Here is an 11,512-nt window from a genome sequence, read left to right on the forward strand (position 1 = left end):
ATGTTTCATTGGGGAAAGCATCTTCTGGCTTTTGTGTGGTTAAAAACTAAACCATGACAGCTTCTGTTCCAATACGATCTTATATTTGAAAGTATATGCTATCATTACATACATCACTGCATAATGGCAAAGAGCAGCACATAATTCTCAGAAATAAACAGTAAAATGAATTTTAGAATAAGAAAGTGTTGCTTCTGTGCTCCTTGAGCCAATCATTCTGTGCACAGCAGTTGAGTGATCTTAGCAGCTGCTGCATCACTACAATTACTACATATTATACAGAAAGCAGAACTGATTATGGTATTGCTTTTCTGTGGGGTTCCCAGATACAGCCTGCACCTGTAGGGCAAGATGCTTGGCCTTACTATATTGACCTGGCATTTGCTTTTTGAGCACCTTCTGTCTGTTTGGGTTCTGCCTCTTTCATTTCATTTGCCACGTGATATGTCCTGGCTTACTTTGGTTTTACCAGTACTTACAGAAAGCACATTGCTATTTTTTTCCAGAGTTCAGATATGGGAGTGAAACAGAAGAGTGAATTAAACAGCCGTTTGGAAGAAAAAACAAATCAGATGGCTGCTACCATTAAACAGCTTGAACAAAGGTAAAAAATGAAACTTACAATTACTATAATTGTTTTCATTATAGTGATAGTGTCACACTGAAATGAATGAAGTAGGTGAGAGCCCAAATGCAGTGCTTAGTCACCTCTAAATAGTTTTACATTAAGCGAGTAGGATTCAATTTCAGCGATAATTTTGAGATACTGTTAGAAGTGTTTTGCATAATTAGGAGGGCTTGCATTAAAAAATATACTGCTAGAACAGTACTAAAGGTAGCAGCTTTGTTTATCTGTGTCAGCTGCGTATTTGTATGTTACACAGTCAGTTACCATCTCTGATAGCACTGATGCATCTGATAGTACAGCCACGCAGTTAAAGAAGTGCCTGGTTTTTGATAACTATTGCTGTGGGAGCAAGGAGGACAAGCATACAGCAGAGGCCAGTTTTACAGATGCTTGGTTATTCCAGATCTCTCTGGTACTGTTTTGAAGAAAAAAAAAAAAAAAAAAAGAAGAACAAACACACCCTAAAATTTGAACCATTCTCTTTATGAACTGACAAATGCTCTGATTCTTATACTTTCTGAGAAAAATAAGCTTGAAAAAAATCTCACGTGAAAGTACCTCAAGGAAGATGATAGGGCAGCCTGATTGTCACTAAAGGTTGATGAAGATAGCCTGTAGGAATGACATCCATCTAGTTCAGGACAAGCTCCAACCTCGTGGCTGTGTTGCTTTCATGTTATTAACCCTCATGTAATTAAGAGGGCCTCGGCAGTGAAGTTGGGTTGATATGGCAAGGAGCAGTGCTCCTTTTCCCCTTTTTTCTTGTTTGGCCAAAGGTTCAGAAGTTTGATCTCTGTGAATTGCCTTAACTGCTAGCTTTGAGCAAAACCAGGGGAAACCTTAGGTCCTGGCAAGATGTATTGTGCGAGACTTACTTAATGAATAGCTCATTGCACTAAATTGATGTTCTTATTTTTAGGGTTTATGACTCTTAATGACATAGGTCAGTCTGCTTGTAGAAAAATTGTATTTTAAAATGTATTGTATCTTCTCAGCTAATTGACTTGCTCTTTTTCTCTTGCTGTTCCTATTTTTTTCCATTTCCTCCTCATCCTCATTCTGACTTACTTATACAGTGAAAAGGATTTGGTGAAACAGGCAAAAACCTTAAATAGTGCAGCAAACAAACTGATCCAGAAACATCATTAGATGTTTTTATGTCTGGTCACCTCACAGCTCTGACATCAGAACTCATTTATGAGGGAAGAACTTGAGAATTGCTAAAAACCAACTGTTAAAATGTTAATTGTCATCTAAAGTTGATTTGGAATTTGCTGAGTTTTTAAAATCAGTGAGTTTTTCTTCAGAGATTTAGTCGGATATTAAAAATCCCCAACTTTGCCATTTAAACTGTGTTAAAAGTACCAATGAGTTGGCCAATAAACACACCAGAAAAGCGTAAGGAATGTGGTTCTGTACATCCCGGTGATGCATGCCATATACAGCAGCACAAGTCTTCAACATGTATGATGGATACTAGGCGCGTTGGCCGAGCCGATATTGCATTGGCCAGCTCTGGAAAGTCAACTAGTTTTCTGTGTTTCCCTTTTTGTGAAGTAGAGGAGAAAATGCATCCCTGGAAGTTGTTGAAAGTAGTTGTGTGCGTACCCCAAGCCGTTTACCCATTCACTTCTGTTCTGTGGGTTCAGCCCCAAGTCAAAGACAGATGGGCACGACTCGATAGCTCATCGCTGCGAAGACCAGCCCTCTTGTAACCAAGACTGCTTGCAACGATTTTGCCTTAGTGACTTGGTGGGAGGGTAGGGACTTATCCTTATTCCTTTAAACTTCATGTGTCCAGAATTAGTAGCTAGGTGTCTTAGAGTAACATGATAGAGTGGTAAGTTCAGTGAAAACCTCCTTATCTCTGCATTGCCTTCTACCTCTGCCATGAGTCCCTCTAGACATACCTTGCTGTTCTTCCTGACTGAAGGAAGCTGAGGAGAGGTGTTTTTTGATAGGTCTCTCCTCTCCCTAGAAGGGGAAGTTACGTGTTTTACAAAAAAAATAAAAAATCTGATCTTTATACTCTAGTGTTTGAAACAAACAAAATAAAAAGAAAAATGTGCAGTGGTGGGGAGTGGAAATGGTAATTTGGTACTTGACCACTCCTTGAATGAGTAGTTAGTGGTTTAAAAGGAAGAGTTGCCTTTTACTGTTACACTTCTTTCATTTGCTTCAAAGTTTCTGTTGCTCAATACAAACATGGAATTTGCTAGTGAAAGAACAGCTAAAGCTTGGAAACATCTCTGGATAGGAAAAATAATTATCATTGTAATACCCTAGTGCAAAACTGTAAGCAACAGTACCTTGGACTATTGTAAATTAATATCCTCCTCCCTGTGGCCACAGAAGTTCAGTGTGCTGGCCCTTTACAGCCTTTACCTTATAAGTGCTCCTAGAGATGTTTTTCTCTCAAGAAAATGATATTGGGGAGGTTTGAGTGAAATAAGGTTTATTTGCTCTGGTGAGATGGTTGTAAAAATTCTTTGGTGCCAGTTCCCCCTTTGCGCTGTTGGATAGCGCTCCGTGGGGCAGCAGGAGGCAGATGTGACTGAAACACAACTGGGAAAAGATACCTATTGACTCTCGCTAGGTACGTTTAAAAACCTGTGAGGCTCAGCCTAGTCCTCCTATGCACAAGCGTGTGCCACTGCTTAGCTTGTTCAATGGACGCCCGCACACAAGCAGACTTGGAGACCAGGTCTCGATCTTTAAGCGATGCCCAAGTCTCATGCTTGAAAGTATAAACTTAACCTTCAGTAATCCTTTACTAGAAATGCATTTTAACTACCTGCGGGGGGCAAAAAAATGGTGAAAGCTTTCATCAAGGCGTATCTGAGTAGCGAGTTAGAACTATTAACACCCCTGCCTCTCCTCAAATTTCCCCTGTAGGAATAGGGGATTGGGCTGGTTTCGTTTGCTGTCACAACAATGTTAAAATCAGACAGAATTATGCATCTGGCAATTTCTGATGTCAGGCCCGAAGCAGAGATGCTTTGGGGTACTAATGCCTGGGCGCTTGAGTCAGTGTGACAGTCTGTGGAAGAAACCAGGAAAATGCACTAATTCTAAATATAGTAGCTAACCTATGTTGCAAGTTCCAGTTACGTGCGTAAAGCTGAGATGTAACATACATTAAATTCAAATTTGACTTAAAATTCTGTGTACTTGAGGTTTGCTTTGAATCTGGATAAAAGTGATGTTTTATGTTTTTCATCTAATGGCTGTAAACTGTAGTAATAGAATAAAAAAAATTGAAAATCAGCGCTTCTGCCTGGTTCACCTGCATTTTGCATTTCTTTAAAATATTTTCCTCCTTCCCATTGCTTTTACCATCCCTTTTTTTGGCTTTACCTTTTCACTGGGTTTTTTAATTTGTTGTTTAAACTCGGTCTTCCTCCCCACCATGGCTTTTGTTTTTTATCACAAGTTCATGTGGCTCAAATCCAGATTGCGACAGGCAGAGAAGGACCGTCAGCTGGCCCAGCAGGACAACCGTCTCTTCAAGCAGGAGTTTGGGGACAAAATCAACAGCCTCCAGCTAGAAGTGGAAGAGCTCTCCAGGCAGCGGTGAAGAGATCCTTTTCTAATTTATTTTCTGGGCTGTTCTTACTGTGTGTAGACAAAAGCAGGCAGGGCAGTTCTAAAAGGAGGAAGGGGCTGCAGGCGGAGGGACGAGACCTGATTTTGATTCCAGGTGACATTAACAGTGGGGAGGTGAAATGCTTTGTGAGACAGCAAGGCTTTTAACATGGGTATCTTTAAAGTTAAAATGTTGAAAATGTGATTGCAAGGAAACGCAAAACAAACAAAAAAAAAAAAAACACTGAGTGGTCAGCAGAACTCACAAGCGAAAGTACAAATCTTTGTGGCGAGGAAATATCAGAAACAGGCTGCAGAATATCTCTTGGATGGAAATGAAACGTCAGGGTGTTCTTTTTGAATACAGAAATTTCCATGGATGCTTTCTGCACTTTGGGCATCTGCCCAGAACCATCTCTTTTAAGAACTGGCAGTGCTAGTGAGGTAGGAGGATGGAGATCACGGCAAAGTACAAAATGTGTTTGGGAAGCTTGGTCAGTCCTTGATGTGCACCAAGATGCTGTTGCAGGTTAGTCTGCTCTAGGGAGCTTGAGTTAGTTGGCTGTATGCTTCAACATGCAGTCAGGCCTCTGACAGCCACATAGACCTCTCCAAAATCTAACATTACACCAGACTTCTCACTTGTAGCAGCATAACCTGCAACCTGAAGGGAGTCTGAAGCAAACAAGAAAAGCAAACAATTTGTCTGCTGCTCAAAGATGTCTTTGCCTAGGGCTATCGTGGAAGGATTAAGGAGCAAGGGAAGCAATCTTGATGGTCAGTCCGACAAAGCGCTATGATTTTTCTAGTTGAAACCCTGCCATCACATATATAGATATTCACATGAAGTGACTGTCACCATATTGATAAACATTCTTTGGAACCACTCTGGCAGGGGTCTCAGTTTTGCTGGGTGACAACTAAAAAGCTGGAAGCCAATACAGGAAACTTAACAAGAGCTGTCAGCTTTCCCCCCTGCAGTGTCATCAGTTTACCAACAAGAGGAAAACAGAAATCCTCTTATTTTAAAATAGCAGAGCGTCTTTCTATCTGCAGCCATGATGCTTCCTTTCTTCTGCAGCAAGGTCACTGGAGTGAATGGTGTGGAAGCACTGCTGGGTGCATTGTTTTTTTTGTCCCCTATCATGGCACAGTTTCTTTTGTTTCCTGTTTCAAAAAGTTACCGAGGCTGCCCACAAAGCCAGCAAATGGCTTTGATCAGAAACTCGTGCTAGTCCCAGGTGTGCGTGGGTGAGTCCAGTGATATTATTAGGTATATGCAGGGAAAATATCTTTGCACATGCACCTCACACTAAGTCAGTTTAACTGCATTAGTATAGCACCTGGGGAGGATGTTTTCAAATTGGTATATTTTGGCATCAATCCACCCCTTTCTGAATACAGCATTGCTCATGCTAGATCGAGGTGGCAGTTTGAAAATGATTGTGCCTCCTTTACCAGGAGGCTGCGCTGATAGATTTAAGTGAGGGTAGCAGGTAGTCTTGCTTGAATTGTGTCCTTTTGAGAGGAAATGAGGAATTTTGTGTTAATCAAATTGTAAGCAAGATTTCCCCTGGGTGGTTTGTTTTTGAATGTCCACATGGATAAAGATTAATTTCTTGATCTAAGTTTCCACCAGCTTTACTCATTTCAGTTAGGCTTTGTAATTAATGAGGATGCAGTCAAGTTATTTAAAAAAATAAACGTTTGAGCATTGAGACTGGTGAGGTTAATAAGACATATTTTTTCTTAGCAGAAATGAGGATTATGAGTGTTTTGTGGTACAAATCCTGCCAATGTGTTTACCAGCATGTATGTTATTCAATTTCTAGCCTTTGCTTTTGGAGGAAGAGTTGTTCTTCACTGTAGCTACCGTATTACTGTCCAATTACCTTGTAAAGATTTCAGAAAATGGGATTTCTGGTGCTTCAGCCCCCAGTTCTGTGCGCTCCAAGAGCTTTGGTGCTGCTGTGTGCTGGCAGGCCGTGATTGTGGAGCTTTCCGGTGCCCTAGAGTAAAGGATGGGTGACCCACGGCTGGATTTGGAGTTGTGCTTTTCCTCAGGCTGTATCGGGGACCTCAGATGTGCTCGCTCATCTGTCCTTGGCCCGCTGATCAGCTGTCCTCTAGAATACAAATGTGCTGCACTCAGCCTCACTGTTGTTCCCTCCAGCTCGATGTACCGCAGCACGCTCCGCATGAGGTGACACAAAAGCCTCGGTGGGGTTGCAGCACAGAGCAGCAGTCTGAGGGAGCGTGCATCACCCTGTGGTTACCGATAAGGCTAGGCCATTCAAGTAACTGCAGGCTGGGAAGCAGCGCACACAGCGTGCTTCCAGCTCAGGGGCTCGCTTCTCCTGTTCAAGTCCACACAAGGGCTTGAAGGATTGCCACAGCTCAGAGGGAGGAAGGGTCTATCTGTTGTGTTTGGATGGCTTTGAGAAGTGTGTGAGGATATTGCCTTGGGTTTCACAGCCTGTCATGTAGCAGGTCATCTGCTGAAGCATGTCTTGAACAGGGTGCTGACTGACAGTGCTAGGACGGATGAATAGCTTGGTATTTTTTTAAGGACTTGCAGACACAGTCAACAGGCTTATTTTCAGCAAATTCGTGCTAGAATTACATGAACATTTAGGTTCTCCATCCTGACCTTTTGTGGCTTCACACATGTGAAACAGCCTTTTACTGAGAGGAAGTTTTTAGCTCTAGAATTGGGCTTCAATTGCTCTAGGATAAAGAGAATTAATTAGTTTTTATAATGTAACGGCTCTTGATGTTGAGTGTTATAAAACCATAGCCTTTATTCCTAATTCCACCTTGATATTACAGGAGCCACCTTGAACTGGAACTAAAGCGGGAAAGAGACAGATGGTCACAGAATCACCAAAGCAGCCAAGGAAACAAAAAAGTCTCAAAGAATTGGTTAAAAGCGGTAGGTAACATGACTTATTTTTTCCTCTTGGCTTAAATTTGAAGTAAGGTTTCATTATGCTCATTCTCTTTTCTGAAGCTTTATTAGGCTTTAATAAGTACTATTAATGTGACACAACAAGGTAAGCTTTGGAACACTTCTTGCACGTGGTAAATAGGCATTTCATTTGGTTGGGACTCAAAAGAAAGATTTTACACATTACATTGAATTGCAGAACACAGAATTGCTCTTCTAGGCTGGGTACCTGACAAAATCTTGAGAGCAATCATGGTTTCCTTCAATAGTTCATGAAAACCAAATGTACAGCAGGCGAGATGCTGTATGCATTACATGTAGTGAAAAGCAAGCTTGCTCACTCTACTTTTTTGCATCATAATAAGGGAAATTCTCCTGAAAAATAGTACAACTTGGAAAACAAAATTATCTTTGAAGGGCATCACAAATCACTTTCAGTGTTCTTTCAGTGCTGTGCATTAGTGAATTCAGTGTTTTTTAAAGTAAAATACAATGTTCATCTCCAGAGTAAAACTGATAGTCCCTGAGTGAAACTCCCTTTTTAGAAGTAATTTGCCTTTGAAAGTGAAAATCTGCTCTACAGGTTTTTCTGTAAAACAAAATGGGCTGTCTTGCTGGGAATTGGCAGATGTTTTGGAGAGCAAAACTCATAAATATGAGAACTGTGAAAAAAGAGGTGGTTTCTGAAATTCATGTGTGGGTTGCTGCACTTGAGAGTTGCCTTCACTGGGCTCCCCTGGTTTGCTTTAAGCTTCCTTTTTTTTTTTTCCCCTAACTGATATTACACACAATTCCTGCGAAGCTACTTAAGCATCACGATTCATTTATCAAAACGTCATGGTGTTCTAGTGGCACAGCTATAATTCAACAAAGAATTGAGATCCCAGTGCAGTGCTCTTGGCCAGTAGAAACACACCAAAATGGGGCAGGCTGATGTCCTAAGCAGAAGTTGGCTAGCTATCTGGAAGGCAGAGTTGCGGCTTTTCCTTACTGCTTGTGTGCCAGCTTGTCACTGGGTGTGAGAACAGCTGGTGGTGTGTGGTTAGCCTCCTTTCCTCAGCAAGCCTCAATAGGGTTCTGCTCCTGCTAAGAGCAAATGGGCCAATGTGGAGGGGGGGAGGAAAAAAAACATGTTTCAGAATGGATTTCTTTTGCCACAGAACTTGTAGGAGATTCCTGGTCTAATGGAAGGTTGCATTTTCAGGAGTTTAAGGGCTGTGCTGTGATGATGGTTGTAACTTGAGAGCCATGCATGCATGGGTGATTCTGCCAGTACTTGCTATGTAGTGAGCAGGCGAATTCTGACATAGGCACGTGTCAAAGAGTTGTTCCGTACATATATGGCTCAGGCTATGACCCAGTTATCAGATAGGGAGTAGGAGGGGATTTTTCTTTACTGGTTGAGAAGATTTGTCACCATGACCAGTTCTCTAAAAGCCTGTAGAGCCTATTTACCTTTTCAACCTCTGCTGTACAGAAGAATTAAAAAAAAATAAAAATAAAATAAAGTGGCCAGTTTCTTGTCCTGTAGTAAAAGGAGACCATTGGACATGTTCAAAAGTCCGGCTCTAAAATGTGAAATCAACCGTGTTCATAGCAAAAGAAAAGCATGCAAAGCTGCTCTTAGGGTGGACTGGGGATTGTACGTTTTCGAGTGCCCAAACGCCTCCATGTCCAGAGTGGGTCAGTGAGATCACTGTTCCCTAAATATCAGCGTGAACTCTCCTTTTGCAGTGTGGCAGAGATGAAGTGGGAGCTGTTAACGTGGTTTGACTGACAGGTAAATGTTTCCTTTTGGCAGGATGGGAAGCTCAAAATCCAGGAAGAAAATGCGAAATTGAAACAGCCTCAGAGAGAGGAAAACAGTGGCCTGACATACAAGTATGGAAGAAAAGAAATCTAATTTTTGCCTTTTCTTTTTCTAATCCCTGTCAAAGGGAAGAAGCAGGTTCTGCTGCTTGACATCAAGGTTACTGGATGTGAAAAGCCCCTCTCTTTCTCCTATTTACCTTTGAACTTGTTTCTATATAAATCTAGTGTTTCCTTATTTTTCATCTTTAATGAAGCCTCATAAACCAAATCCGGCACAGATCTGGACCTTTGATGCTAGCATCCAAAGAAGGTATCTTTTGATGGTGGGAGATAGGAGAAGCGTTGGTGAATCTGTGACACCTGCAGTGAATAAATAGTGGCTTCTGGATAAAAATAGCTGTTTGAGAAGAACTTAAAATAGTGATTCAAGAATGTGGCCATATTTTAAAAAAAAAAAAAAAAAGTACCTCTGGTAGCATTTTTCTAAACAGAATTGTTGGATTCTAAACAGAGTCGAGGATTGTTGTCACAGGATGTGTTTAGCCTTTGAAAGTTAATCTTAAGATTTAGGTTTAAATGTAAGTTTTAAATCTGATAGGGAAGAGCTCTGTAATGAGGATGTTGCTCAGAGATGGCAACAGCCCTTTTCTCTGAGCAGCTGCTCTCTGAACGTGAGTGGAAATACACAGCGCTCTGACGTGGTGCGCTGAATGCTAATGCAAAGGTGATTGGAAAAGTGTTGTCTTAAAAATAGCATGGGCTCTATTCAAATCTTCTTTACTGGATATTAAAACCTTCCAGGCCTCTGATGCTTTTTGCCCGTTTCACCTTGAGCGCGTTGGCAATACGAGCATCAGTCTGCCGATTTGTCTGGAAGGCTTTTTAATATAATGTTGTCATTGCCTGTTCACGGATCTGGGGGATCAATCATTTTGCAATAAGTTTAATGTTAATTTTGAACTACGTGTATGTTGTCTAAACTGTTCTTCCATGTTAGGGCTCCCTTTTTTTCTGCTTTTCAGGAGTCATTTTATAAGTTTTTCCATTTAGTCAGGAGTGTGCTGTGTGTCTAACGTTTATTCTATAACGCCAGTGACGTGCTGCCTGTTTGCTTCTCTGTTTGATGAAGTTTATGACTGCCTCAGCTCTCGTGTGAGCAGACTTGGCAGTGTGGTTTGGAAGAAACAAAACCAGAAATTACTCTGGGTGGGATATTAATGACAGAACGGAGGAAATCCTCTGATCGTTCAGATGTTGGTCTAAATTTAAGAAGCATTTGGACTGTGCGCTAAGTCACGTGGTCTAAAATTTTGGGTAGACCTGTGCAGTGCCAGGAGTTGGACTCAATGATCCTTGTGGGTCGCTTCCAACTCGGGATATTCTATGGTTCTATGATTTTGTTGTTCTCAACAGTAGCAGTGACTGAAGTGCTGGCTCAAAGTGATGATGTTTTTCTCTTGCAGGTTGCAGAGTGACACGCAGGAAGAGCAGGTTGGTGATTCCTTCTCTAGCACTGAAATACTGAACAGCAAGTGTGCCGAGGGAGCTCCTGGGTTACTGCAGTATTTTCCTTGGCCCCAATACCCTGGAGTTTGTGTTTTGGGTTTTTTGCCTTTGTGAGGATTTATGTTTGTAGAGTGTGTAGCAACAATCTGGTTCCCTAGTGGAAAAGTGCTGCTTAGCTCAGTAGGAAGGCTTTTAGTTGTCGGTGCTACATTTATGTTCATTTTGCCTTCTGAGCAAAACTGTATTAACCTCTTTTATGGTTCCTGTCCTAGGTTGGTGTCTTTTAAAAAAAAAACAATGAAAGAATAATGTAATATTTGTGAAAATGGCAGTGTGTAACCTTCCTGGTTTGGGTTAGGGTTTTGCCTAGCCTTTTTGTAGGCTAGAGGGAAGGGTTAGTTGTTTTTCTCTTCAGTTGCTTCTGTGCACATCAAATTGACCAGAGCCTGTTCTTTCTCCCGAGTGCCTGGCAAAGCACAGCTGGAGCCGTGGTGTAGCCAGGGCAACTGTCCTGCAGATAAATGCACGCTGGCCCAGCATGGCTGCCTGGTGGGTTGTGAATTGAGAGGGGCTAAAAACACAACAGTGAGAAATCTTCGTCCCTGTTTTAAAATAAGGATCACAGGGGTCTACCACAGGGCCCAAGTAAAGCAGGCAAGTAAAGTAAAATGTCTTGGCTTTCATCACGGGTTTAGGAACAGCCATCAGGACCTGGAAACGCCCAGATCTGCCAGCTCTGCCAGGAAGAAAGCAGCCGAAACAAGAAAAAGGTAATTGTGAGGGCTGGTATTGTCACCTCGGCCATGTGGTGAATGTGCATTTCCTCTGATTTCTCTCTTCAAGTAGTGCAGATTTCCTACTAGTGACTTGGGACAACAAAATTAACCTTTTTCTGATGTGTATTTGACCCCTAAGATGTACTTGTTAGACAGTAGCCATTTGAGGGTTCCTAGCTTGCACTGTGCCCCGTGGTTTGCTTTTCCTTCTCCTTTACAGCACATTTCCTTTTTAACTAGATGATTATCTCTGGGATC

The 11,512-nt window shown here is 41.7% G+C and overlaps 1 protein-coding gene across 7 annotated transcripts in view; it reads left to right on the plus strand.

The window, feature by feature from the left end:
- The window catches only part of RUFY3 (RUN and FYVE domain containing 3), a 59,598-nt gene that overhangs the window by 44,790 nt on the left and 3,296 nt on the right, over positions 1-11,512 (plus strand). For 5 of the 7 annotated variants that reach the window (XM_084519302.1, XM_084519300.1, XM_084519303.1 and 2 more), the window contains 6 exons: positions 507-604; positions 4,082-4,201; positions 7,043-7,145; positions 8,962-9,041; positions 10,436-10,463; positions 11,174-11,248. In XM_084519302.1, the coding sequence (XP_084375428.1) occupies positions 507-604; positions 4,082-4,201; positions 7,043-7,145; positions 8,962-9,041; positions 10,436-10,463; positions 11,174-11,248 (504 nt within the window). Of the gene's footprint in view, positions 1-506; positions 605-1,704; positions 3,896-4,081; positions 4,202-7,042; positions 7,146-8,961; positions 9,042-10,435; positions 10,464-11,173; positions 11,249-11,512 lie in introns of those variants that run through there. The other 2 variants (XM_084519304.1, XM_084519305.1) reach the window with 1 other exon arrangement.

This window comes from Aythya ferina, assembly GCF_964211825.1.
Source record: "Aythya ferina genome assembly, chromosome: 4".
NCBI classification, from domain to species: Eukaryota; Metazoa; Chordata; class Aves; order Anseriformes; family Anatidae; genus Aythya; species Aythya ferina.